This window comes from Phoca vitulina, unplaced genomic scaffold (genome assembly GCF_004348235.1).
Source record: "Phoca vitulina isolate PV1807 unplaced genomic scaffold, GSC_HSeal_1.0 scaffold71, whole genome shotgun sequence".
Classification (NCBI taxonomy): domain Eukaryota; kingdom Metazoa; phylum Chordata; class Mammalia; order Carnivora; family Phocidae; genus Phoca; species Phoca vitulina.
This window is the reverse complement of record NW_022589774.1, coordinates 9,986,607-10,013,896: the sequence shown is the minus strand read 5'-3', so window position 1 is coordinate 10,013,896 and position 27,290 is coordinate 9,986,607. Positions and strand designations below refer to the sequence as shown.

At 44.8% G+C, this 27,290-nt stretch overlaps 1 protein-coding gene across 1 annotated transcript in view; it reads right to left on the bottom strand.

Moving 5' to 3' along the window:
- Window positions 1–24,844, bottom strand: part of LAMC2 (laminin subunit gamma 2) — a 58,273-nt gene extending 33,429 nt beyond the window's left edge. Inside the window, exons 1-3 of the mRNA XM_032393185.1 lie at window positions 24,678–24,844; window positions 24,347–24,562; window positions 6,095–6,283 (exon numbers count right to left, since the gene is read on the bottom strand). Of these exons, the coding sequence (XP_032249076.1) occupies window positions 6,095–6,283; window positions 24,347–24,425 (268 nt within the window). The 5' untranslated portion in view covers window positions 24,426–24,562; window positions 24,678–24,844. The remainder of the gene's footprint in view (window positions 1–6,094; window positions 6,284–24,346; window positions 24,563–24,677) is intronic.
- Between the last annotated feature and the right edge of the window lie 2,446 nt (window positions 24,845–27,290).

Below are 27,290 nucleotides of genomic sequence, written 5' to 3'. Positions count from 1 at the left end.
TCAGGGAAGGGAACACCATTCCTCGGAAAGACATCCTCCTGTGACAGGATGCCCTGGATTGGAGGAGTCTGGGTGAGAAGAGGAGGAGGGAATCGCTGAGAGAGCCACGTGGATGCAGAAGGAACAGACTTCCCCTCTTCAGAAATAGACGATGAGGGGGTGGGGATCACATGATGACACCAAGGTCCCAACTTGCGCCACTAGAAGCAATGGGAAGCTATTTACCAAAGAGAATGGGAAAGAAGGAGCAAGATCTCAGGTTGAAGCATCAAGAGAAGATCATGAGTTTAGTTTTGGACATTGTGAACTTGAGTTTCCGGTGGCATATTAAGGTGGAAATGTTCACCTGGAGCTCAAGAAAGAGGCTGGGGGTGAGGATCTAGGAGCCTTTAGCACACAGGCTGAGTAGGAAAGCAGAGCAGGTGTAAGATCGCTCTGGGGGCAGATAGAACGAGGAGGGGAGGAGCCTCGGACACAAATGGAACCCCATTAATTAAGGGGCCTTTCATAATCAAAGCGGAAAGAAGTCTCAGGACACTGGAAGCCAAGGGAGCAGAGTTCTGAGGGTCAAGAGAGCAGGAGGGTGGGAGTTTCAGGACCTAAGGCAAGAGAATATTTGACGAGATGAGCATGAAGAGAGGCTTCCTGGGCTGCCAAGCACAGACCTCCACGCTCCTGACCTACAAGCAGGCAGCCAACAGAGCTAAGAAGGAAAATTTCTGAATTATGCTCTGATAAGTAACATTCAACAGAAGATATCTCTCTTTAATACAATCCACTTGTTTTGTTTTGTTTTTTTCTTTAACACAAATGGGTGTCAATCTGGGACTCAGAAATCCATTTTTTCCCCATTCCAATTAATGGAAATTATGCTTTCAACCCAAGAAAATTCTCCCTACAGTTTTTCAGAAATGAATTCTTCTTAGAAAATGGAAAAGATTGTACTTGGCTTTTGGGTTTGGCCCACATAGACCAAAATGGTTACCCTGCAAAACACCCTTCTGAGAGAAATCAATAATCATCTCATGAAAATAGGCGTTCTGTGTTGAGAAAAGTTTGGGAAATGGTGCTCACTTGATTCCTCAGAGACTTATAATATAATAATACCTTCAGCAGGCATGGACCTTGTTTAAGTTTTAATGCCAGTATTTCTAAACATTCTTTGCCATTCTTACAGGCCACATCTATTATTATCTTGAGGAATGTTGTATTCTACAGGACATTATCTAGAGAATCCTGCTCTAAAAGCTGGAGGGTCAAAGAGCCCAGACTTTGAAATCCAACAAATCTCCCTTCAAAACCAGCTCTGCCACTTAGCTGTGTGTCCTTGGACAAATGGCTTACTCATCAGTTCTTTTAAGGGAGGGTAGCCACCTATGCCTTGTGGAGCTGTTGCAAGACTTTGGACTAAAATATATAAAGTGCCTCATTCAGTGTCTCACACGTCACGGGCATTCAAAGAATGTAGTTGGCACTGCTCCCTCCAGCCTCCTTCAAACCTTGCAGAGTGAACATGGAGACATGCACAGGTCCTTACGGTGAGCATGACCACTTTATGTCACATTCCAAAACTTCCAAACTAATAGCACTGGGTTTTCAAACTCTCTCATTAAAATAAAAACACCTGTTCCAACTCCTCCTTCGTGGGCTGCTCTTAGGGATTATGAACAAGTGGGCTGAAAAAACAGAAAACAGCTTCCTGTTTCAGTTTTGTGTCCCAATAAGCTCTTTTAAGGCTTCTAGAGATACGGTCTATGTGCATCTGAGGGCTCAGGAAAGTATGCTGAAATGAGTACTATTTACAAATTAGGGGCACCTGGGTGGCTCAGTCGGTTAAGTGTGCAAGACTCTTAGTTTCAGCTCAGGTCATAATCGCAGGGTTGTGAGATGGAGCCCTGTGTCGGGCTCTGTGCTCAGCGCGGAGTCTGCTTGTCTCTCTCCTTCCTCCTCTGCCCCTCCCCCTCCTCACACTCTTTCTCTCTCTCTCTCAAATAAATAAATAAAACCTTTAAAAAAAATAAAATAAAATAAATAAAAATTAAAAAGAGGGTATGTCCTTTTGGGAACCCTTTAAATATATACCTACACTTGTATTTTAAAGTAACATTATTATATTTTTATAATATTATATAATATACAATATAAATATATAATTATATTTAATAATGATAAATTATTATTTAAGATTGTTTTAAATAATTACCCAAATGTTATAGTCTGAGTAATTCAGGGTCATAGATATGTAAAAAATAATAATAAAATTAAGAGAAGAAGTCCAGTATCACTGATGTCCATACAGGTCTCAAGACTGTAGGTGTCCTGGGAGGAAAACCACACAAATACACACAGTGAATTTCAAAATATTTGCAAAAGGTCCTCAGGATTTACACATGTGCTTACAAGAGTTGAAGATAACTCAGCCCTGTGGCTGAACCCACAAAGTCATCCCTTAAAAATAAGCCTCGCTGCTATATCTATGAGAAATCGATGTGAAATCCAAAATCTGTTACCACTTTGGGGATTATTAATGCTGTTGGCTTCATTCACCATACATGGACTGACTGCATTTTTTGGTAAGATGTGTTCTTCGGCATTTGAGATTGCATATACAACAAATTCCCTTGAAAGTGACAAATCTCTCCCGGCTGATTGGGAGACTAAGAAGTCACACAGGGATTAAGCTTGCGTCACCAGGCTAGTAATCTGGGCAGCCACCATGTAGTGGGAGATGGCACAGGGTGGGAACAGTCTCTGTCCCTGACATGCCACTCAGCCTGGCAGCTCAGGCTCGGGAGCTTCACTTCTTCGTCCCTAGAATGGTGGGTGGAGCGTGTTAACACATACAGGTTGTCAAGTTGTTACGAGTACTGAAGAAGGCATAGTATATGGAAATATTCTGGAAAAAACAGAATGCATTAGCCAGATCTTAGGAAATAATATCCATGAAGTTTTTCCTGGACATCTAATTGTCTGCTGTTGGGGATAAAAGGACACCATTCGGATACTTCTTACTTTCAGGTGGAAGGAGTAAGAGGGAACAGTCCTCCACCAGAGCCCTGGATTACAACTTTAGCCCTTGCAATGGCTTGTTGTGAAGACTAGAGGCCATTTATCCACTCCTCCAGGGCTCCATTTCCCCACTCTTTAAAAAATACTGAAAAATTCACTGCCAATTTCTGGATATTAATAAAAAAATAAAACGTTAATAAATAGTCTTAGACCAAAGATATGACCTCTACAGCTTCCTTCTAAACCGGAATGTGATTTTTTAAAAAGCCAATGTTCCAGGAAATTGCGACACCGATCTCTGTCCTAATAATAAAAACTCCATCAACTCCAATTTACTGAGTTGTCTACCACGTGCTTAACAAACCTCATGTGATGCTCACAGGCTCTTGTGATACAAAGAGCATGGGGTTGGGGACCCTTTTACCGATGGGGACACTGGGGCAGCAAGAGGAGAAGGGACACGCCCAGAGTGACACAGTGGAAGTGCCCAGGCTGTCTGGCTCCCAAACCCACCACTGGTCTCTACGTTATGATCTTGGACATCAGCGAACCTGGGGCTGGCACCCTCTCTGCCACTGAGCTCTACAACCGTTGGCGGCTTCCTTCATCTCCCTCCCTTGGCCCCTGCTACCTCATTTGTACAATGGAAGTAATAATAGCACCTGCTTCATATGGTGACTTGTGAAGGTTCCTTCCCGGGTGAAGGCATCTAGAAAAGCGCCCGGCACAGAGTAAGCGAGTAATGCATGTTAGCTATCATTTCATAAGCTAGAAATCATTTTTGGGCTCCACCACTTCCTACCAAACTGTTCACACTGAGCCTGGGATGTCTATGGCCCGAAGGAAAAGAAAAAGCCAGGCTCGTGGATGCTGGGCGAGCAACGGACTACACAATGAAGAAGAAGAGACGGTGTGGCAAATCCTTCATCACCATCTCTCTGCTAAGCAGCAGGCTCCTTGTCTACTCTAAGACTAATAACCTTGTCTTCGGGCCAGGCTTTCCAGCTAAGCCAATTAAATTTCTAATTACATTCTCACTGATCATTTTGCTGGGATGACCCACTCCAGTGACTCACAGTGAAGCTGCATAACCTAAAGGGATGTGGGCTCTTCAGGACGATTGAAAGCCCACTAAAATGGAGTCATTTTCCTTTTAATTTTTCTTTATGAAGTTCTTTGATTCACAGGAACAGCTGCTAAATCCAAAAGATTCTGGATGCTGACTCCATGCCCCAAAGCTGAGCAAATCTGACTCAAACCACACCGTAACAGCAACTGGAGAATTTGGAACTGCTTGCTGGGATTTGGGTCTCTATCACCATGGGGTCATCCCCAGTTTTCTATAAGGCTCTCCAACACCCTCTCCCAGCAGCTCATGGCTGGACCAAACCTGACCATTTTTAGATTCTTTCAGCTGCTGCTGTGTATTCGTTCCACAGAGCTACATTGAGTCATTGCCACGCACTCTGGCTATACTCTTTAAGTGGGTTAATACTTATCATATTACACTAGTAAACGCTTTCTAACAAAGAGGAGAAACACACTGCCAAGAAAGAGAATACACAAATAACATAGTTTAAAAAAAAAACTCAACTTCTCTAACAACTACTTGTCTCTCCCTCTCTATATGTACTTTTTTTTTTTTTAAAGATTTTATTTATTTGACAGAGAGAGAGAGAGAGAGCACAAGTAGACAGAGAGGCAGGCAGAGGGAGAGGGAGAAGCAGGCTCTCCACTGAGCAGGGAGCCCGAAACAGGACTCGATCCCAGGACCCTGGGATCACGTCCCGAGCCAAAGGCAGCCACTTAACCAACTGAGCCACCCAGGCGCCCCTAATATGTTCTAACTTGTCTTTGCTGTCCATGATGAATACAGCACAAAGTGTGCGTCTGTGTGCGCAAGAATTACCCACAGTTGTGTGAACATAGCACTGGGTGACATATTTAAAAACAAAACCAAAGTACAACCAAAAAAGAGCCCTACTATCAACCAATACTCCTGTAGGTGCTTCCTATTTATTGATTCTATTTTCTCCTGTTAACAACCGTGTTTGTGAAAGACTTTAATCTGCCTATTAATTGGGCTGTCTCTTGGACCAGTACCACTTTCTATTGCTAGCACCTACCATAGCCCCAGAAACAGATCTTTCTATCCCTTATTTTTTGAGAGGTTGGTCAAAGGCATAGTTGTGGATACGGGGAACTATCACCAGAAGCATAGAAGCTTCCTTTGTCCCTAGGTCAAACTGTCATCTGCCGGGAAACTTAATCATGTTCCTCTTGCGACTAGAATTCAAGCCAAAGTGTCCTAAAGACTCCAGCTGGTTCCTACAACCCAGACTTAAGAAAAGCAGGTTTCCTTTCAGCTTGAAATTGGTAAGACACTCCACCACCAGTGTCTAGAAGATTCCCAGTCGTTCTAGATGTTGAACACCACTCTCTTGGCCTGCTGGCTTCTCCCTTCCCCCCTTCCCCCCTCCCTCTCCCTCTTTCCTTGCCCTTTTTCCCAACTACTTTTTTTTTAGTATAGCTGACACACAATCTTACGTTAGTTGCAGGCGTATAACACGATTCAACATCTCTATAGGTTATGCTGTGCGCCCCGCAGCTGTAGCTCCCATCTCGCACCCTAGGCCGCTATCACAATATCACGGACTACATTCCCCATGCCCTACCTTCCATCCTCGCGATCCCCTCACTCCGTCACTGGAAGCCCGTATCTCCCACTCCTCTTCTCCCATGTCGCCCATCCCCCCACCCCCGCCCTTCCAGCCAGGGTCAGTTTGTTCTCTGTATTTATAGGTCTGCTTCTGCGTTTTTTTAAAGGTTTATTTATTTATTTAAGTAATCTCCACACCCAACGTGGGGCTCGAACTCATGACCCCGCGATCAAGAGCCACATGCTCTTCTGACTGAGTCCGCCAGGCACCCCTGATTCTGCTCTTTGTATGTTTATTCATTTGTGGGGTTTTGTTGCTATCGTCGTTCACTGACGAGTGAAATGATACGGGATTTGTCTTTCTCGGTCTGACTCATTCCACGTAGCGTACTACCCTCTTGGTGCAGCGCGTCGTCCCACACTTACCTTTGGTGTGACAGCTGCAGGGCAAGCAGCGGTCCCTCTCCCTCTGTCGGTAGAACCCGTGCTGGCACCGCTCGCAGTGAGGGCCATCCGTGTGGTCATTGCAGTTGAGACAGCGGAATCCGATCCCTGTCTGTCTGTGAAGCTCGGGATCAAAGACGCACTGCCTGGACTTCCCGTTGCAATCACACACTGGGGGCGGGGGAGAGAGACATCGCTGGTAAAAAGCTCAGAGACAATATTACTGTTATTAATAGAAACTATGCACGGGGTACCAAATATTCATGCCAACGACTTGGAGTTAGGTAAGGATGAAATGGGATGCGGACTGTGAGAGTCCCTGTCCCATGTAAAGGAAGCGGGAGCTCCGCTGGGGCGGGGGGGTCGGGGGTGCTGTCGGAGAGAACATGAGCTCAGAGTGGCCCGACTGTCCCATTCCTCAAGGGACACCAACAATCCCACATGATGTATTTTTATGTAAAAATTCTCGATTTACATATTTGCAAGGAGTTCATTTTTAAAACCCTGTGCAACCCCCTAGACCAAGTCTACGGGCTAAAGAAGACCTGAGGACCACCAGCGCATGCGCACAACTGTCTAACAGCTGATGGGGTCACCTGTCCCTCCAATGATGGTCAAGGCTGAGGAGCTAATATGAGTGTCTGGACAGGTATCTCTCTCCACCCCTCACTGTGCCTTGGGTGGCCCTCCCAAAGCCAGGTGTCAAAAAGAATCATAGCCCCATGAAGAATACATTTTCCCAAGTGTCCAGGAAAGTTCACCCCGTTGATGTTCCAGAGATACTCCTGGAGTGACATCTCTATGGGGGACCTAAAAGCCAGTGAGGTAACATGTGGAAATACTCAGCGTCGTTCCTGGTGCAGGGCAGACCCTCAAAAAATGTTTCAGTCACAGCTGAGAAGAGAAAGATGATAAACCTTGAGGTTAAAAGAATCGGATCCAATAAATACCAGTTCTACTATTTTCTTGGGCAAATCCCTTCAACTCTCTGAATCCCTTTTCTTTTCTCTTATAAATGTGGAAGACACTCCCTCCCTCCCTGGATTGTTGAGAGGATCTCACTGAGAAAAGAACATCCAGTCCTTCACATCTGCTACTTCACTCACACAAGACAGGGAGACAGGCACTGCCTCAGAGGAGAAAAATGCCGTTCAGAAAGGTTAAGTAACTTGACCCAGTGGAGAGCTGGGGTTTGAACCTGTGTCTGATGCCAAAACCCACTTTCTTTCCACCAGGCACACTGTCTTCATTGGTCGTGTGGCCTCAAGGACAGTCTGTTTCTAGAACTGCCTAGGGCCACAATTCACGCAGCGCACTGACAGAAAGAGTCGACAAATGGGCCAACATCGCGCACCGAGCAGCTGTCCCGTGCGGGCCGTGTCAGGCTCTGGAGGCGCAAAGATGATGAAGTAAACCCATGAGCTTCCTACGCGACTTCCTTACCACACACGCTTCCTACAACTCGCTCTCTAATCTGGGGAAAGTGAACTAGCATCTCCCCAGAGCCCACTCCATTTCTAGCACTTCACATGCCTCAGCTTGGTTACTTCTCACAATAACACTTCAACATGGGCTTTATTGTCCCCATTGACTGGATGGAGAAACTAATCCTCAGAGAGCATGGATATGTTGCTTCAAGTCACACGGCTAAATGGTAACCATATCATTTGCTCCTAGGTCTGTCCAACCACAAAGCCCTCCCCTTCCCATTTTAGCCCTGCGTCTCAAGAATCTGGTTACCACTGGGCATGGAGGCATTCCTTCAAGAAATCCCTCACACAGGCTTCTCAGGCCCTACTCAAATCCCTCCACTGACAGCACTGGTTATTATAAATTATTTTTTTTATAAATTATAATTTTTTTGGAATTTTAAATCTGCCTCCCTCCCTGTAATTTTTACTATGTGTTCTTGTTCTTCCCTGGAAAACACACACAGACACACACACACACACAGACACACACACACACACACACACACCTACTCTCTTCTCCATTTACTTATTCTATTTCAGACACTGTCTTACAAGCACGGGAGTAGCCGAACCTTTGAACCGTCTGAAGACAGTGACAGCATTTTCCTCTTTAGCCTTCTCTCCTTCTGGTTACACTGGAGACCTATCACCCCCAGGTCTTTCAACCACTTCCCGTGTCACGATTTCTAGATTCTTCTTGACTGTCCTCCAAGGAACATACTCTAATTTCCCATGTCTTTCTTGAAATGGCCAGACTTTATGACAGTACTCCAAGGGTGGTTTGAATAGCTCAGCTTGCAACACAACTGGATACTATAATTCCAGGGACGCAATTTAACATTTCATTAAACTTACAGCATACTAAGTTTGCACTCAATTCAGGCTCCCAGGTCTTTTTCTTTTTTTTTTTTAAAGATTTTATTTATTTATTTGAGACAGAGAGAATGAGAGAGAGAGAGCACATGAGAGGGGGGAGGGTCAGAGGGAGAAGCAGGCTCCCTGCCGAGCAGGGAGCCCGATGCGGGACTCGATCCAGGGTCTCCAGGATCATGACCTGAGCCGAAGGCAGTCGCTTAACCAACTGAGCCACCCAGGCGCCCCAGGCTCCCAGGTCTTTTTCGCTGAACTGGTGCCAAGCCAAATCTTTCCCAACGAATGCTTGTGTAACTAACTTTTTGGATCCCGAACAGAGGTGCCACACAGCTGTCGTGCGCTGTGAAATCACCGAGTACATCGTTAGGCACGTACAAGAGCTAAATCCAGCAGCCAACGACCCTTGAGAGGTTACCCAGCTGGATGGCACCGTGTGCCAGTGCCCTTTCCCGCTCTGGATGCCTTTTGAGGACAATCTCCAAACAATCACGACATTTTCATTGTGCCTCTCTTCACCCTGAACAAACTCTTTGCTGAGTTTATAGTTTATAATAGTTAACTTGATAAGGATAGCTCATGAAATACTTATTCAGAGCAATATTTTAAAAATAGACAACCTGGTTATCATCTAGCTTTTAATACCTCCCTCCCCATCTGTCCTTTCTCCTTTCGGGGTCTACTCTGGGGGAAAAAACAAACCACACCTGTGTTCTTCCTTTAAATCTGCAGCCTTCCATGGATGGGCATGACACTTCCAGCCAGGGAGGTCAGCAGCTAGCAGCTCCACTCTGGAACTCGCCCACGGCTGAATCCCCCTCCTCTGCCACCTGAGTTTCCATGAAAGCCCATGGTTGTGCTGACTAGAGTGAGGGACGCCTAGGCCATGTGTCCGGGAGTGTATGGGCCTCCTGGGTCTGCATGATGTGAGCACTTCATGAGGACACTCCCCAGCCTTGCCTGCAGGACTTTGAGGTTTCCAAGCTGCACCGAGCTCAGCACTTAGCTGAACTGCACTTTGCTTAATATTGACTCTACGAGGGGTGCCTGGGTGGCTCAGTCGGTTAAGCGTAGAGCCTTCGGCTCAGGTCATGATCCCAGGGTCCTGGGATTGAGCCCTGCGTCGGGCTCCTTGCTAAGCAGGAGCCTGCTTCTCCCTCTGCCTCTCCCCCTGCTTGTGCTCTCCCTCTCTCTCTCTCTCTCTCTGTGTCAAATAATAAAATAAAATCTTAAAAAAAAAATATTGACTCTTCAGAACATTCACACCTGGAGGAGGAGGAGGAGAGCAGAGAGTTTGTTCCTTTTGCATGGGATGACTCCTTTTGTCACTGATGCATTTGAAACACGATTTTTCTCAAGTCATCTCCTGAATTTAGACTAACTACCCTAAAACTAATTATTACTCACGCTCATTGCTGGGGGGAAAAAAGAATCTTTTTATTTCAAATTCCAGAATATTCTTGCAATTGGCTCAATAAAATGGGCCTCATACTGCTTGAGCCTGGTCCTTTTTATACTGTGACCAATTTCTGCCTCGCCGCGGGCCCGGGCACCGTGTCTGCAGAAGGGTACTGCCATGCTGGGAGCGAGGATGCAGGCGGCAGTGTGGACTCTGCCAGAAGGGCTCTTGGGGAAGCAGCCCACCACAGCCACGTGGGGATGCTGCCCACTGTGGTCAGCACTTCCACGTAGGTTTCCAAAGAAGACAGAAATCTGGCTTTGTGTATGACATCTACTGATTTTTTAAATGGGGGCAAAAATAATTTTTTTTAATTTCTATTTGAAATAAAGCTGTGTCCAAGGGCAAATCTTTGCACTTGACTCTGCTCTTCTAACAGGCAGAAAACATGGTCATACTTTAGAAAAAGGAGAAATGGGGCCCTTGTCTAATGGCACAGTGGCTTGGTCATAGTGGGTATCTGATGTTTTTTGTTGTTGCTGTTGTTTTTTTTTTTTTTTAATATTTTATTTATTTATTTGAGAGAGAGAAAGAGAGAGAGCACAAAGGGTGGGGAGGGGCAGAGGGAGAGGGAGAAGCAGGCTCCCCGATGAGCAGGTAGCCTGATGCGGGGCTCGATCCCAGGACCCCGGGATCATGACCTGAGCCGAAGGCAGATGTTTAACCGACTGAGCTACCCAGGCACCCTATCTGGTATTTTTTTAATGAACAAATGAATGAATGTTCTCTTGAACTTCAGGAAATCCCTAGGTGTGTTTTGACCACTTGAAAGGACTCCATGTGCCCCACATGTCTGGACCTGCCTTAAAAATACAAATACTAATATCTGGCAGTCTGTCTCTTCTCTATTCCTTGAAAGGATGATTTTCTCCACAGCAGCTCAGTCCAGAAAACAACCTTTCTTGGTAACTTGTAATACAATGCTTTATTTAGGTTAATAGACCTAAATATAAGCCTTGGCTACATTTTCAAACAGGAAGAAATTCTTAAAATGTTTATTATACTTTCCTTCTTTTATATTTAGCCTTGTTCAATTTCATGTCTAGAACTTCCTTTTCATTTTTATTTTATAATCTACTTGCTATCCTTCCAAATTTCATAAATAGGCTGTCTAGTTTCCATCAGGGAATCTTGACACAAAGACAAGTGATGGAAGTATAAAGACGGGAGTCTTGGACATTTCCTGGGTTGCCTGGGAAGCGTTTATCAAGGTTCCATTCACTCGACAAATACATATGGAGCACCTAGTATGTACCAGGTGCTGTTCCAGGCACTGAGGATATAGCGGTAAACAAAACCAATCGCTGTCCCAGCCCTCATGGAGTTTTCATGTGAGCCAGGGGGAAAGAAAATAAACAAGATAAGTAATACAGAGAGAATATTGGGATAGTGAGATTTGTTAAGGAGAAATACATAAAGCAGTGAAAGGAAATAGGAAGTATAAGGGGAGGGGGTAAGTGAGGAGGAAGGAAAGGTTGAAAGTGCCATAAGCTGGTTTACTATTTTTTTTAAGATTTTTTTTTTTTATAAGTAATCTCTACACCCAATATGGGGCTTGAACCCACAACCCCGAGATCAAGAGTCACATGCTCTACCGACTGAGCCAGCCAGGCGCCCCTGGTTTACTATTTTATTTCACTTGTGATGCTGGTCTGTTCATGAGTTTTATCCATTTATCTACTAGACGTGATGTTTTTCTTATAAATTATGAATTATTTACCTAACAAATGTATCAAACTATTCCTCTCTCATTTTGTTACATATGTTCTTTACCCCTCCTACAAATCTCCTTTCTCTCCAAAGTACCTCACTGATAGATTTTGCTTTACCGAGTCTTACTCCTTTTTCCCCTTCCTTCTTCTGTCCTTGGTCACTTAGATGTACATTTATTTCATTCATTTAATAAATACCACTTCCCACCTGACAGGGAGGCTGCACTGGGCGCTTGGATTCCGGGACTTCATGAACCAGCATGATTTCAAAAAAGGGAGATGCCAATGTTTTATTTTGTCAAATAAGAGATTAAATATGTATACATTTAATCAATATATTGGGCTTTCTCAAACACCCGTCACATTGTCCACTTTTCCTCATTTCACCATGGACAGGCATGGGTCTGGGGCCCGGAGTTCACTTATCACTGCAGCGGAAAAAAACAGAAACAAGTCACTCTGGGACCCTGAACAGACCCAAAGCATTACAGGGCATCGGAATCAAGACGGGCAGTTTTTTCCCTCTCTTTCAGTGAACCCAGTACCACCGGTGCCAGGTCCCATCCATTGTCTTATTTTACTATTCCTTTGTACTGTGCTTTCCCAAGCTAGGGACATCTCTGCAAACTTTTGTCCTTCTCTGTCCCGGTGCCCTCACTCCAGCTCCTCCCCAACCCCAAATCCCGGTCTCTGTCAGCCAGGGGTCTCTCCACAGCTAAAGGAATGAGATTCATCAAGTTGACCTTCTTTTTTTTTTTAAAGGTTTTATTTATTTATCTGAGAGAGAGAATGGGAGACAGAGAGCATGAGAGGGGCAGGGTCAGAGGGAGAAGCAGACTCCCCGCTGAGCAGGGAGCCCGATGCGGGACTCGATCCCGGGTCGCCAGAATCATGACCTGAGCCGAAGGCAGTCGCTTAACCAACTGAGCCACCCAGGCGCCCCTCAAGTTGACCTTCTTAGAGAAGCCCGCCGGGCAGTCCGACACAGGCTGACCCACCCGCCACCACCTACACGCCCCCAGACACAGATCTGAGAGGCAGGCAGCCCTCTTCAAACAAGGTGTGCAGAACCCCTCAGGCTCACTTCACAACACTCCCACCCTCACTCCAACACACAGCTCCAACAGGTCGAGACAGGAAGCATGGGGCAAAGGCTGTTTCCAAGCTGCATCCTTAGGAGAATGAAAGGAAACCAAAAATACTTCCTAGGGTTGTACTGTTGCAAAGCCTCGGACTGATCAGCATCAGTGGTGGCCATTCATCAGGACCTCATTTTAAATTTCCCATAGGAAACACTGCAAACAGTTATGAGGAATTGTAACAACTTGGCATTAATATGATCGTCTGCGTATAAGGAGATCTTCTTTCTATTGTTCTAAACTTGAAAACATGCTCTGCTTTTCACCAATGTGACCTAACAATTTATGGGATCATCGTGCTTTTTAGTGTTCTAAGTAACGACAAATTTAAAAATCCAAAGCTCCTTTCAAAACCCTGCAGATTTGGTGCTGCTGACCTCTCCAACTTTCTCTCATTCCTCTTTGTCTCTCTCTCTCTCTCTCTCTCTCTCTCTGGGCTCCAACACACAGACCCTTGCATGAATTCTGGAAAGCACCACCTTCCTCCTACCGCAGGCCTCTAGGCTTGCTATATCCTTTGCCAGGAGCGCTACCTGCTCCCACCGTCCCTAAATCCACACAGCAACCCAGTGATCTTTTTAAGAGCAAAAATGAGGGTGTAGGGCCCCTGCTGATGGCCCTTTTACAGCTTCTCCCTCCTCTGAATGCCCACAGGACTTCGTCCTCACCTCCGGCCTGGCATTTAATCACTTTCTGTCCTGTGCCTTCGCTATTTGCCTACAGGACTTACTTCCTCTATAGCCTTTTCCACGTTTGATTCCCACCGAACCTAACCGAGGCGTGGGGCTGTGACTGGTGGGTGGATGGAAGGCAGGCAGGCAGGCAGGCAGGTGGACTCTAAGAAAAGCCAAAAAAGCACCTGAAATCTCCCAGGAGTCCAGGGACCCCGTATGAAATTTTCTCAACACAATACACCAAATTTCCATTGTCTACATATATGGCATTCAGCGTAAATTTAAAAAGCTACTGTTTCAACCAAAAAACCCCCCCCAAAAAATGAAACTGCATGGTGCGACGGAAACAGAAAGAACTGCGAGAGGAAGGTGATAGTTTCAGTTAGAAGGAGACTTTCAGGTTTGCTCTCACACCAGAGGAACTATTTCCGCGTCCAGACCGCCTGCGCACCGGTGGTGGTTCGGCAGCCGGGAGCTGGGAGCCGGGAGCTGGGAGCTGCGAGCTGCGCTGACGCCCCGCCTGCGCCCGCCCGCCGACTCAAAGGGCAGCAAGGCCGGAGCGAGGGGGGCGGGAGGGGCCGGGGCGAGAGCGGCCCGAGAGCGTGAGATCAGCTTGCAGGAGTCGGGCAGCCTCGACAGGCAGTGCACTTGGCCGGCGCGCGGGACGACCTCAGGGGCTAGGAATCCGGGCGTCAAGTTTGAACCTGGCACTGCGTGCCGGCCGCCCTGGCCCGCAGCTCTGCCGCCCTCGCCTCCCTTCGCCGCTCGCGCGCGCATGCTGACTCGGTGACACGCAGCAGGTTTGTAAAGTAAGTCCCCTGGGATGGCCCGCGGAGGAGTTCGTGCGGAGATGGCACTCCATTCTCTTCCTTATTTAGAGGAAAGGTGTGCGCCCTTGCCAGCATTTTGTGCCCCTCGTTCCCTTTCGGAGACGCCAAATCTTTTTCTGTCCTTCCCTTTTGAAATTGTCTTCCCTGGGACACCATGAGGCCGTCCTATCAGGTTTCCTCTTGTCTTCTGACGTCGTCCCCCCACTCCCACTCAAGTCTGTGGCTCCTCTCCTTACACTAACTCTAAATGTTGGGGTTGCTCCAGGCTCGGTCCTGAACCTCCACCACGCCTCACCCTGGAACTCTCTTACCCCAGCCAAGGGCTTGGATAAACGTGATAGATGCTGACCAGGGCGCCAAGGTCCTTCCTGGCCCAGACTTCATGCTCACCTTCAGACCAGCCACCTGCTTTAGGTTTCCAACTGGGGGCCTCACAAACTCTTCACACAGAACGTGTTTAAAACCAAACTCATAGCCGTCATCCCTTCAAGTCAAAAGGCTGGAAGCTATCCTTATAGGTTCTCCATCCTTACTTGTCCATATTCTATGCAACACCAAATTCTTCTTCTTTTTTTTTTTTTTAAAGATTTTATTTATTTATTTGACACAGAGAGAAAGCGAGCACAAGCAGGGGGAGTGGCAGGCAGAGGGAGAAGCAGGCTCCTGGCTGAGCAAGGAGCCTGATGTGGGACTCGATCCCAGGACCCTGAACCGAAGGCAGATGCTTAACAACTGAGCCACCCAGGTGCCCTGCAACACCTATTCTATTGATATAACCCACTACATAGCTCACGCCCATCTATGTCCAAAATAGCCCCTCTAGCGCAAACCCTTATCACCCCTTGCTTACAAGACTTCCTAACTGAATTCCCTACAACTTCTCTTGCCTCCATCCAGCAGTCAGAACACCTTTCCAAAATACAAATTCTACCAATACGTCTCTGCTTACAGCTCTCCGGTACCTTTCCTTTACTTTTAGGATAAAGAGCAGAATTCCTTAACATTGCTACAAAGACTTCCATGGTTTAATCCTACCTACTTTTCCAACCTAATTTCATATAACACTTCCCACTGGGACATCTTCACCTCTCTCCCATTCATTTCATTTATACCTCATTTTATATCTTTACTTCCTCTGCTTCTTAAAATTCTTGATTTGTAAAGGAAAAGCATCATGGTGGGGAGAGGCGATTTGGGCTAACATGGCAATCGCCATCTTCCCTTTTGTTTGTTCAAAGCAGTTACACTAAAAATTCAACCTTCATCTGTCCTATTGAATATTATTCCCTTCCTCTGAGTCAAAGAACTGGCCTCCCGTAAACTGACAACACTTTTATGCTCAAATATAGCAACCGTCACCTCCGTGAAGTCAAGTCAGTTGTAATGAGGTTCAACAGGAAGTCCAAATGTAAAGCATTAGACTGAAAGTAATGAATAAAATTAACATTGAGAATAGTATACTCACATTAAAACAAAAACAAACAAACAACAACCCAAAACCTGGCAAGTGTTTATCTTCACAACAAAAGCAATTATTGAAAGTGTCCTTTAAGTAGCAATCTATTCGAATGTATTTTTTGTTATTTTTACAAATACACAAATTGCACATTACTTACAAAGCCTAAAGCAAGATACACCTGACATCCATCAGTTAGGTAGATACCAAAGGCATTGGTAGCTATCATCCTATTTGTCAAAATCGAAGTCTCTAAACCTGAGATACTCAAGATGACAAGATGAGTATTTTTATTCTATTATACTTACATGTGATGATGAAAATGCTCATAAGTATTTTCTAGTTTTAAAATCTCCTTCATGAGATTTTTCAAGATTTAATATGTCTCTCAGGTTGGGTGAGAGTCTGAAGATTTCTTTATTTAAACTAATCTTGAAATATTATGGTTTAATGTGTGAATGTCTGCTTCCAGCTTCATCTTTTTAAGGCATGTCACAATATGTGTTCTAATTAAAATTTAAAACTGAAAATGGCACTTCCCTCACTAAAGAGTTTTTAAACTGAATTCAGTTTTTCTCTCACATTTTTCACAGCTGCCTCTTTTTTTTTTTTAAGATTTGATTTATTTATTTGAGAGAGAGAGCACGAGCTGGGGGTGAGGGGCAGAGGGAGAGGGAGAAGCAGACTCCCCGCAGAGCAGGGAGCCTGATGCGGGGCTCGGGGCCCCATCCCAGGACCCCAGGATCATAACCTGAGCCAAAGGCAGACGCTTAACAGACTGAGCCACCCGGTGCCCCACACTCTTAATAGTCTAAAGTCATCAAGAGTCAATGAAATTCCCCACATTTTCATTTTGAATGATTACAGCTTAAAAGGAGTCACCTAGTTTCACTGAGAGTTCATAGCACATTATATTACAACCTAGACTTGGAAACGGCCCATGTGGACTGCAGACACTCGGCCTGATAAGGCCTACAGCAGGAGACCACATCTGGAGATGTCTTCCCCTAATGCCCGACCAGGGCCCAGGCAGACAGCAGGGAGAGGGAAAGAAAGTCCCAGCCAACAGGTAGGTTGGGGACACCAGTTGTCCTCTAACCAGCAAAGGAGTTCAGGGTAAAGGAGGAGGCTGATGACTCAGTCTGAGTGAGTTCAAAGGTGAAAGCGAAGAGAAGATTAGGACACGAGATACAGGAGAGTTTCTCCTTTCCTTACACCTGTAAGGGCTCCACGCCAAGACAGCCGGTGTCAGCTACAGCATGGAGACTCATCAGTGAGTATGCATGCTAAGGATTCTATATGCAAATATTCAACACCCCCACATCCTTCTGACTGCACAAATAGCAATTTCTATATTTCTATGAAATCATCTATAAAGAGAAGTTTCAATATAGAAAGCATATTTAACTAACTTCAAAGAGTATGGTATTCACTGAGCATTTTCTATATGACTCAACAAAAGGTATCCTATAACCTTTTAAGAGGAGCTGAAATAAAGAAAATTAGAGTGTTCAGGACAGCTAGAGGTGACATGAAGCAATGAGGACCAAAGGGGAAAAAAATGTGTATAAGGAGTCTGGTAAAGAAAAGCTAAAAAGGCAATTCTGATTTGTACTGAATTGCTTTTCAGAGTTCATATTAAATGTGGTTTTTCAGTCATTTAAATTTATATTTTGTTGGCTCTTTTAAAAAAAAGTTACCAAATAAATACTTCCTCTTTAAACCTTACATTGCTTTTACGAACAATATATTTCTGTACAAGGAGATTAGCCATCGATTTTCTGCTATCCCTAGGGCCCTTCACAAAGATATACCCATGTAAGTATGTGCATGCTTACTGTGCCCCATTAAAGTTCTCAGTTTGACAAAAGAACAATGGTAATTCATGTACATTTACAATGTTGGGAAAATATGTATGGAGTACATTTATAGCATCTTCCTTAGAGATTCCTTTTCTGAAAGAAAATCCATTTGAAAATTGTAGAGTAAAACTGTACTGCTTAAAGTCAGAAGAATGAATCAAATGGTCTTTTAGGGGCCCAACCATTGTTTATATATCCATAAAAAGAAGTAACAAATATTCCAAGAAGAGATTGGGCCACAAAGCCTCCACCAGGGAGTGGGTGCCACGTGTCTTGCATCTCAGCTGGACAAATGCACTGCTCCTCCACCATCTCCTCCCATGCCAGGTCAGCTGTGGCCTCACCTCTTTGCCCGTGGACCTCAGCACGTGAACGTCCCCTCCTACCATGAACCGCCCCCTCCCATGAGGCAAGAGCAGAAGCTTTGGGTTACTGTTGGACCCAGTGCCACTGCAAGGTAGACCAGTCTGTCTGCGATGAGAAATGATCTTTCAACATTTGGAATCCCCTTTTACCAGAAGCAAAATGGGTGATAATTTGAAATAGTAGTAGTAAGTAAGTGTAAAACTTACATGGTCAATGTTCTGGCCATGGAACTGTCCTGATCCTGAAAGACTCTAAAACTCATGGAGAGACCAATGGTCTCCAACAGGGAGAGAAAAATAGCCTCTGGACACAAATATGCATATATAGAGTCAAAATGTCAACAATTATTGGAGAACAACGACTAGTAAAACAAAAAGGCTTATCACTCTCCCTCAACTGTCCCTTTATTATTTTTAACTGAGCCACCTGGTCAATTCCAAGCTGCAGGAAAATCTGACAACATAGTTGAACAAAAAAGAAAAAGAGAGAGAGAGAAAACTTACTCATTTAAAAACTGTTCTCTTGTCAATGCCCCCACAAACTAGAGTTTGTGTTTGGTTTTAACCTGTAGTCCCCTGACATTTTTGAAGGAAAGGCCACTACAGTGAGTCACATACACAAACAGAGACTTCTGAATAGACAGGACACAGAAGTCCCTACTAGAGACATAGGGATGTTCTTATAATAATAGATCAAGATTCCATCAAGTCTAGCAATTAATTTATATGAAAAAATTTTAAGAAGAATTAGAAATAAGCCAAGAAGCTGTCTTGTTAAAGAACATTAAACAAGCAACTGAAATCTGGTCCCAATACTCAGTGTGTGGCTCTGGTCAGGGCAATCACTGTTCTGGGCCTCAATTTGCCCATCTACAAAGGAGGATTACACATGTTAGAGCCCAGCTCTGCGATAACTAACTGTGAGAATCTGCACTGTTCCTTTACCTGGGGCCCGGGTATCATGTTCCCCATCTACAAAATGAGAGGCTGGTGTCAAGAACCTCTAAGGACCACTCTCATTTAGGACCATGATGCTGTAGGATGAGAAAAAAGTGGGGAAATGTGCAAACCTTTTTGTAAGAAATGTCCCTACATGCAGCTAAAGATTTGAGTAACTTTTCCAATGTTTAAATTAGTGTGGGAAATGACTGGGTTGCAATTTAATTTTTTCTAGAACGTGAATATTGACAACAGTGAATACAAATAAAATCTGGAAAAGAAGCAGGTTGGAATTCTGTGAATGGTCGACCAGCCTGAAGAAGGCCAGGATGCGTATACCTTTAGCCAGGTGATCTCCATCTCTCCTCTGATATAGCAGAAGGGAAAGACTTGATTGAGCCCTTCCACTGATCAGTGTTGGAGGAAGCACCATGCTCTTCTTCTTTCATAATTGTGACATAAGGAAGCACATGTTTGTTGGGGAGGCACATATTTAGACATATAGTCACCCACAGAAACAGAAAAGACTTAGCTTTGGGCCTTGGATATGATTCAAATATTACATCATGTACCTGGGGGTTATTATATTAGTACACAGCCCAGTAATGATTCAGTAATCTGCTAGGCCTAATTTGTGACTAAATTTGAGTCTTCCATAATCTATGGCACTCCTATTTCTACACTGGTCTGTAACAGATGATTCAAGACTTGTCGTTGGAAATTTCTTTAGGAAAAAAAAAGTCTATATATAGTTGAACCACTAAGGACTTAAATGGGAAAAATATCCCCAAAATTGCCTCGACAGCTTAATTCCATGCTCCTGACCTTCCTATCAACACGGGTCACAAACCAATATTCTTCCTCAGCTCCTTGGACCAGTCGAGCTAAGCCAATGTCTGCCCCCAGCTCAGGACACCAGAATTTAAGCCTTCATAGGAATTTCCAGCATATACTCCAACCCAGTTCTATACTGCTGTTTATTGCACATACTTGAATATAATAAGGTGGAGGTTTTTATTTTTCTGGGGCGGGGTGGGGGGGAAGTGTTTTCAAAATCTCCCCTGGTATGGGGCACTTTCTCAATTGCTTTTATTGTTAAAATATTATTTGGGAAACACACACTAATTTGACATGACGTCAATCAATGTTTTGGATATTTATCAGTAAGAAAGAAGAAACTGTGTTGAACACAATTCTCATTCTCATACTTGTTCATTATCTCACAATGGCGAGTGCCGAAAGTTGTCATAAATAAGGCTTTCATGATGTTTGTGCTGTGAAGATTACAATGTGCGTTGAAGGATAATGTTTAATCTTTTGGACAATTTGAAAATGGTGTACTTTCTAGTGACAGCCTCAAAAGCAGACTCAAATCGAGCTATATCTCAAGCCACCCATGTCCGAAGTGAAGAAGAAACCGTATTCAAGTTGCATTTGATGCTAAAGGTGGAGTTTGAATGTAATTAGTTCATGAAATGTGGATTTACAAATTAATACTTGTAAGTTATTATTTTATAAATTATGTGACTTTAAGTGGGTTTGTGAATTAATATGCTAAATTAAGCATAAAAAGACATGTGACCACTGCATGTACACTGCTAAATGTTTTCATAACCTGGTTGGCCAAACCCTTTTTTTGGTGGGGGATGGGGGAGATTCTCCTATTGAGAAGTGGGAGACCAGCTTCTGTGGGGATCCTCTTATATCTGGGTATGTTCTAGAGAGCAACAGACTCAACGAATCTGTATGTGATGTGATCTGGTGGTTGACAAAAGGCAAGGATAAGAAATGTTATGAAAGCTAACTTTGGAATTCCAACCTGCTTTGGGCCCCTTGTCAGGAATTCCATTTGTTTCATTGGGTAAGACCGGGGATTCATTTCAGCCTGAGCAGAAGGGCTCCTCATCACCTTTCTTGGGCTAATGAAAGGAATCTCTTCAAAAATTTTACCACTTAAAACTCAGAAGGCAATATATTGACATTCAGCCCTGGCAAGGCAGTTAGTTATAATAATACTGAACACGGAGTGAGAGCTTCCTAGGCACTATGCAAAGTGCTCTAGAGGTAATGATCACACAATTTATTTTCCTCACTTTAGAGACCAGGAACTTACATAACAAGGGAAGTAGCTTGTCTAAACCCCAACAAATGGGAAATGACAGAGCTAGGATTTGAACCCAGGCCTGCACCTGTTTGCATCATGCTGTACCATTTCCACAGTTTAAAGCAGCAGAATCCATCAGAGAGTCTAAACCTTTCCAGGGGTCCCTTCCACTATCCACAGCACCTTTTTTCCCATATCAGGCTGTGGGAGAAATCCAGATTAGTGTTCTATAATCACCTTGGATTCTGAGCTCATCATTCTAGAATGATTGTTTCAAAGCTTAGCTGATGGCTGGATCCAACCATATCATTTTAGTCCTCATTCTTTGTGTATTCACATTTTTATATCTAAATACCATTTATTATACCTACGTTGTTACAGCTCTCCCTTGGGCTAGCAAAACACTCCTCTTCGATAATGTTCTCCTCTATCCTCAAGGCTTGTTCCTCCCTATTCTCCTTCATTGTTGTGCCATCTCCTTGGTAAGTGTTGAGATTTCTCTAACCTCGATGTCCCAGTAATCTCATGTATTGTCAGGGCTTTGTTTTCCACATTTGGGCTCCTCATTTTATATTTCAAACTGTTCTAAACTTCAAAATCATAGCTCCAGCTCTTCACCAGGACTGTTGGGCATCTCCACTTGTGTCTCTGATTCAACAGATCCCCACAGGAACTCACGCCTTTCTCTTCATCCACCACCCAACCTTGCTCCCAAAACTGATCCTTCCCTTAGAGTTCTCATTTCCTTTCATGGCATCACTGTCTCACCAATCGCACTCACCTGAAGCCTCAGACCCGTCTTGGACTCTTCTTTATTTCTTGTGCTTTCCCCTTACTTGTATCCCTAACACACGTGCATTGGATCACCAAATTCTTTCAATTTTACCTTCTAAATGTCCTGTAATCTGTTTCCACTTTGCTGTTTCCACCACCACAATGAAAGCCTTCGTCATCTCTCCTTTGGATTATTGCAATGGCCATTTGTTGCCCTCTCCTAGCTCAACTCCATCCTCTAAGCCCTTCAGTAAGTGACTTTTCTAAGACACGAATCTGACCGTGCCCACCCCTGGTTATAAACCATCTGCAACTCTTGTTGACCTCTGGGGCACTACCCTAACTGCACAGCCTGGCATATAAGGCTCCTCACTATATTTCTAGTCTCATTCCTATCTACTTCTTGCCCCTTCTCCAGTCGTGTGATCTATGTGAACTGTGATCCTGACCAATGGAGTTACGTGCCACATTCTCTCACACCAACGGTGAGCTCCTGAAGGGAAGTCCTTATCTTGCTTACTGCTCTTTTCAGATTCAAGTTCACTATTTATACCTGCACTGTTGGCTTCAGACTTTTTAAAGAAATGTAGTTCCAGGGATTTTAAGGCACTTTACAATAATTCCTCATCCTTTCAACAACTCTGCAAGGTGGCATAGTACTACTGTTCCCATATAACAGGCAAAGAAGACCAAGAAGCTGAGAAGCCTGATTACTAATAAGAAACTAGTAAGTGGGTCAGCCAAAATTTGAAGCCAGGTCAGGCTGACTCTAAAGCCTGTGTTTTAGCTGAGACCAGCCCTGCAAGTCTCACTGATGATATCTAACACCATAATTTCACCTTCAAGAGAACAACTGGGAAGCAATGTCATTGCTTTAGGCTCTCATAGGTGCAGCCCACAGGATGCCCAGAGGCAGGTCACTTTGGGAAGTGGCAAGTCCCATACTTTAGTTGAGCTTACACTGCATCCCAGCATCCCGTGAACAGAAGAGCATGGGTGCTCTATGAAGCCCTTTATCTTAAGCAGCCCATCTCCAAGGAAGGGGAAAGTCTAGAAAGGAGACTGAACACAGCTTCTGACTTACTGGTCTAGATGGAATACTCAGAGCTTGTCTATCCTGGAGAAGTACAAGTCAAGCTCTGTCCTCCCGAGTCTGATTTTATTAAACAATTGATCAAATCCTACATATTTATTTCTGTTATCTAATGCTAACACAACACACCTATACTCAACTATAGCCAATGGGAAAATTGCTTCAATAATTACCCATTATGTAAAACATATGTACTAGCTCCTTTATTACCTTTACAATGTGGTCCCAAAAGCTCCAGCCTAAGAACCCCTGGATCAAGTGCAAGATGTATCTCTGCCAATAGCTGGTGTGTGGCTTTCTGCAAACCCATTTCTGTGTTTTCGTATTTTAAGCCATGGGGTATAGTAGTTGATCCATAAGCAGTCCCTTTGAATTCTAATATTCGGAGACTCTTCTTACTTTTAGGATGTTTCTCACTAGGTTAACTCTAAGGGAACCTAACCTACATGATTATCTTCACAAATGACTTTTAACATGGTAGTCAGGGATCACAGGTTGGAAGTTAATTCCAAGAAAAAAAAAGGACTATCAATGCATTTGAACACATGCTAAAATACCCATGCCATTCAAACATAATTCAGGCCAGCCATTTAGGGAAAATTTAAGATAATTCTATGCCTATGTGAACATTATCTCATGGTCACGCATTCACATGTGTGAAAATGACTCTTGGACCTATTGAAATGAGTATTGAAATGCCATCAGGTGCAGGAAGCAATATAAATATGAAAATTCAGGGTACTGAGACAAGCAGATATTATCGCTAGAACTAAGTGACAAGGAAAACACCCAATAGTGTTGTCATAGCTGACACATGCCTAGAGCAAACGGTTGCTAGGTTCTCAGCAAGTTCTGTTTACATGAGTGAGTTGAACCTCTCACGACATGACAGCTGAGCTCAGATCAAATGATCTATGACAGAGGTGCCCAATAAATGCCTATTGAATGAATATTATGTCAGAATACCCTTAAGAAGTAACATTATGCAAAAGTGAGGCATGGCCAAGGCTCAGTTTCCATCCCAAAGACGAACCGAGAATTCCAGAAGGATTATTAGAGAGGTTCCTTTTCCATCTTTGTGGTGTTCACAGTCACAAGAAAACATTCCCACCCAAATCCCTTCCACGAAAACACATTATGGGAAAAGAATTTATATGCCAACATATTACTGATGATATTCCTGATCAAACAGGGGCCCACTGACCCAAAACGCAATCAAGAAGGAACATTCTTAAAGGAAGGAAAATCCTGGTTTGGCACAACCTACTGGCTTCACCTTTGAAACTCGGACAGCTGTATATAATATCGGTCTTACGTTAAACCCCATCTCTGGAGAAGCCCCAGATGCGGGAGGAGGAGGGAGCCCTAAAGAAGTTCTCGACACAGTGGGAATCCTCGGAGGTGCGCTCAGCCAGCAGAGGCTGCAGAGCAAGGCCAGTTACCAGCCCAGGGCTGCAACGTTTCCTCCGGGGGAAGCCGACTCACCTTCCCTCCTGGAGGTGGCCGCGGCTGCAGGCAGGAGGAGCGCCAGGCAGAGGCCGCAGCTCAGCCAGGGCGCAGGCATGGCCGGGGCCGCGCGTCCGTCCGCCGCTGAGGGGTCGCTGCGCGCGTCTCGCCGCTGGTAGCTTTCACTCTGCGCTCCGCTCTGCCTTCCCTCTCCTTGATCAGGTGGTTTTATCGACTCTTCTACCTGACTCAGTCCTGACAGGAAGAGAGCCTGTGTTTCAGGGTGTGACTCACCTGTGAATAAGGAGGACCCAGCCCTCTGGAGGCAGACAAACACACACGGCACACACCGCGCTGCAAAAGCGCTCACCCCAGCCGCCGGGCTCCCCCCTCTCGCCGCAAGAAGGTTGCACACCTGGCCCGGGCCAAGGGTGTGGTGCGGAGGCTGCGGCCCCGGGATCCTGCTGGAGGAATGTGCCACGTTCCCCACAGCCCTCCTTCTCTCCCGGGGTGGTCCGCGGCCCGGTTCACAGAGGTAGCGAGCCGGCGGCCCGCCGCTTCCTCAAACTGGGAGCCCCAGGCTCAAGTGCGCAAACTCAGAAACCGCTCGGACCCTGATCAGCTCTGGTCTAAAAGACTGCAAGGAAAACAGGCCAGTCGGAGAGTCCTAACAGGGTGCCTTGCACCCTCTGGCCTACCCTTCACCACTCTGGGAAGTACAGCAGCCCTCCCCCCCACCCCCCCCACCCCCGCTCTGCTAACTCTTCTTTCCTTCCCTCCCCATCACCAGGCTGGACCGAGGGCTCCTCTCCTGGGACCCCCTAACTTCCTGATCACCTGGGCTGTCAACTCATGAGCTCACCTGTTGACTGGCTGGCCTCCCTACGAAGGCTAGGTGTCACTCTCTATTCCTACTCTCTAGTGCAGTCGCTGGCTCACCGTCAGTGCTCAGTAAATGTTCTGTTGAATAGAATAAAGAGGAGGACTCAGATTTCATATTCCTTTTACATCTTAGAGCGTTTTTCCCATACTGTTCTCTGTGGGCCCACAGAAAATGTTTGACAGGACTAACCGTGAGTGTCATCCAAGTCCATTGTGCTAAGTGAAGGGAGTGATAACCAGGAAACTGCAAATCTTGCTGTATCCTACATCGTCTTTATCCCTAAGGAGGCTTGTGGAAATAATGTAGAGGCCTCTGTCAAACAGAAGGCTTTGGTTCCTACTAGAGACTTAAGAATTACCAGAGAGGAGGACGTCTGGGTGGCTCAGTGGGTTAAGCTCCCAACTCTTGATTTCAGCTCAGCTCATGACCTCCTGTGGGGTGGTGAGATGGAGCCGGCTTTGGGCTCCACTCTCAACATGGAGTCTGCCTGACCCTCTCCCTCTGCTCCTGCCCCTGCTTATGCGCTCTCTCTCTTTCTCTAAAATAAGTAAATAAAATCTTTTAAAAATTAATTAACTAAATAAAAATCACCAGAGGTTTATATGTACTCAGTATATATGCACAATGTGTCCAAAACAACCCCTCTCCTACTTTTCATCATCAAGGCCTGCAAAGGCTTCCAATAAATTATTGTTCACTGACTAAATGAATGAATGTTCTCTAGAGAGTTCTATAGAACATAAGGCAACAAACAATACAACATAGTACATGATTATGTGTCAAAAGGTGTAAGAATTTCAGTTTATGCACATAATTGAGAGCAGTATGGGCTGGCTGGGATAGCTAGGGAGGGTTTTGTACAAAACATGGACCATGAACTAGGTGTTTGGGAATAATCAGGATCTGAATACAGCACCAAAGAACCACAGGGGGACAGTTTACTGCAAACTGGCTACCATCTACTCTAAAATCTCCAGCAACCAAAAAACGAGGAATAGAAAGGAAACTCCCATTTTTCTCATCCCAAGCTTCTACTCTTCTCTTCTACTCTGTTCAGGATTCAAACAAATAACATAAAGATTCTTCTCTCTCAAAACGCATGGTGTCCAATTACTGCTACAGTTTCAGTTCCTGGAGACCAGGTATTTATAATTTTCCCATCTAGTAACTAGTAGAGTTGTAGAGGCTAAAATCATGTCCCTGGGGTCCTGAGCCTGCACTTGTACCCATCAGTGTTGTGCAATCCTCCACAAACCTGCAAGAACAAGGAACAGAGCCCTGCAAAATAAAGTCTTGGATGTAAATTTCATTTTAGTGCAGATTATTATAGCTTATTGCATATATACAAATATATATTTTTTTCACCTACCATCATTTTTGGATAGTGATAGGAATAAAAGTTATCACACATATAGTACCTACTATTTGTAACTGCTGTTGTAAATCCTTTATACCTAACAACACGTTAACCTTTGAAACAATATTACAGAATAGGTGTACTCTTAATTTCCCATTTTACAGATGAGAAAACAGAGGCATGGAATGGTCAAGTAACATGCTCAAAGTTGCACTTCTTAGTAAGTGGTGAAGCCAAGATTCAAAACTAGGCAATCTTGTTCCAGACTTTATGGGTCAGATGAAAAAGCCCCATAAAAAGGACAAATTCACAATACTGAATGAATTCGCTATGCCGCCAGTGGTTATTCATCAACATTCACAACGCAACCGGATTGTGGACTATTGGCCCGCATCGATATAGCCAAGTCACAGTGACTCTGAACAAGTATTTCCGATATTCCTAACATGTTAGCTTTGAAAGGCCCCCCAGAGGTCACCTGGACCTGGGGTAGAAAATCGGCAGCCGGGCCCTGGGCACCAGGCCAACCGGCAGCCTCTTTGATGTGAACGCTACACGTCAGTGTTTCTCCTTTCCTTCCCCTTCTCATTGCCTTCTTCCGGGTCTCTCCACACATCTCAACAACCTGTCTGGCTCAGGCTGGAGACGCCTGCTCTGGTTCAATCTCCTACCTTGCTCAGGGACAATATCAACCCCCTTTGCCAATCTGAGGATTTTTCTGTAGTGTTCTACTTGTCAAAAGT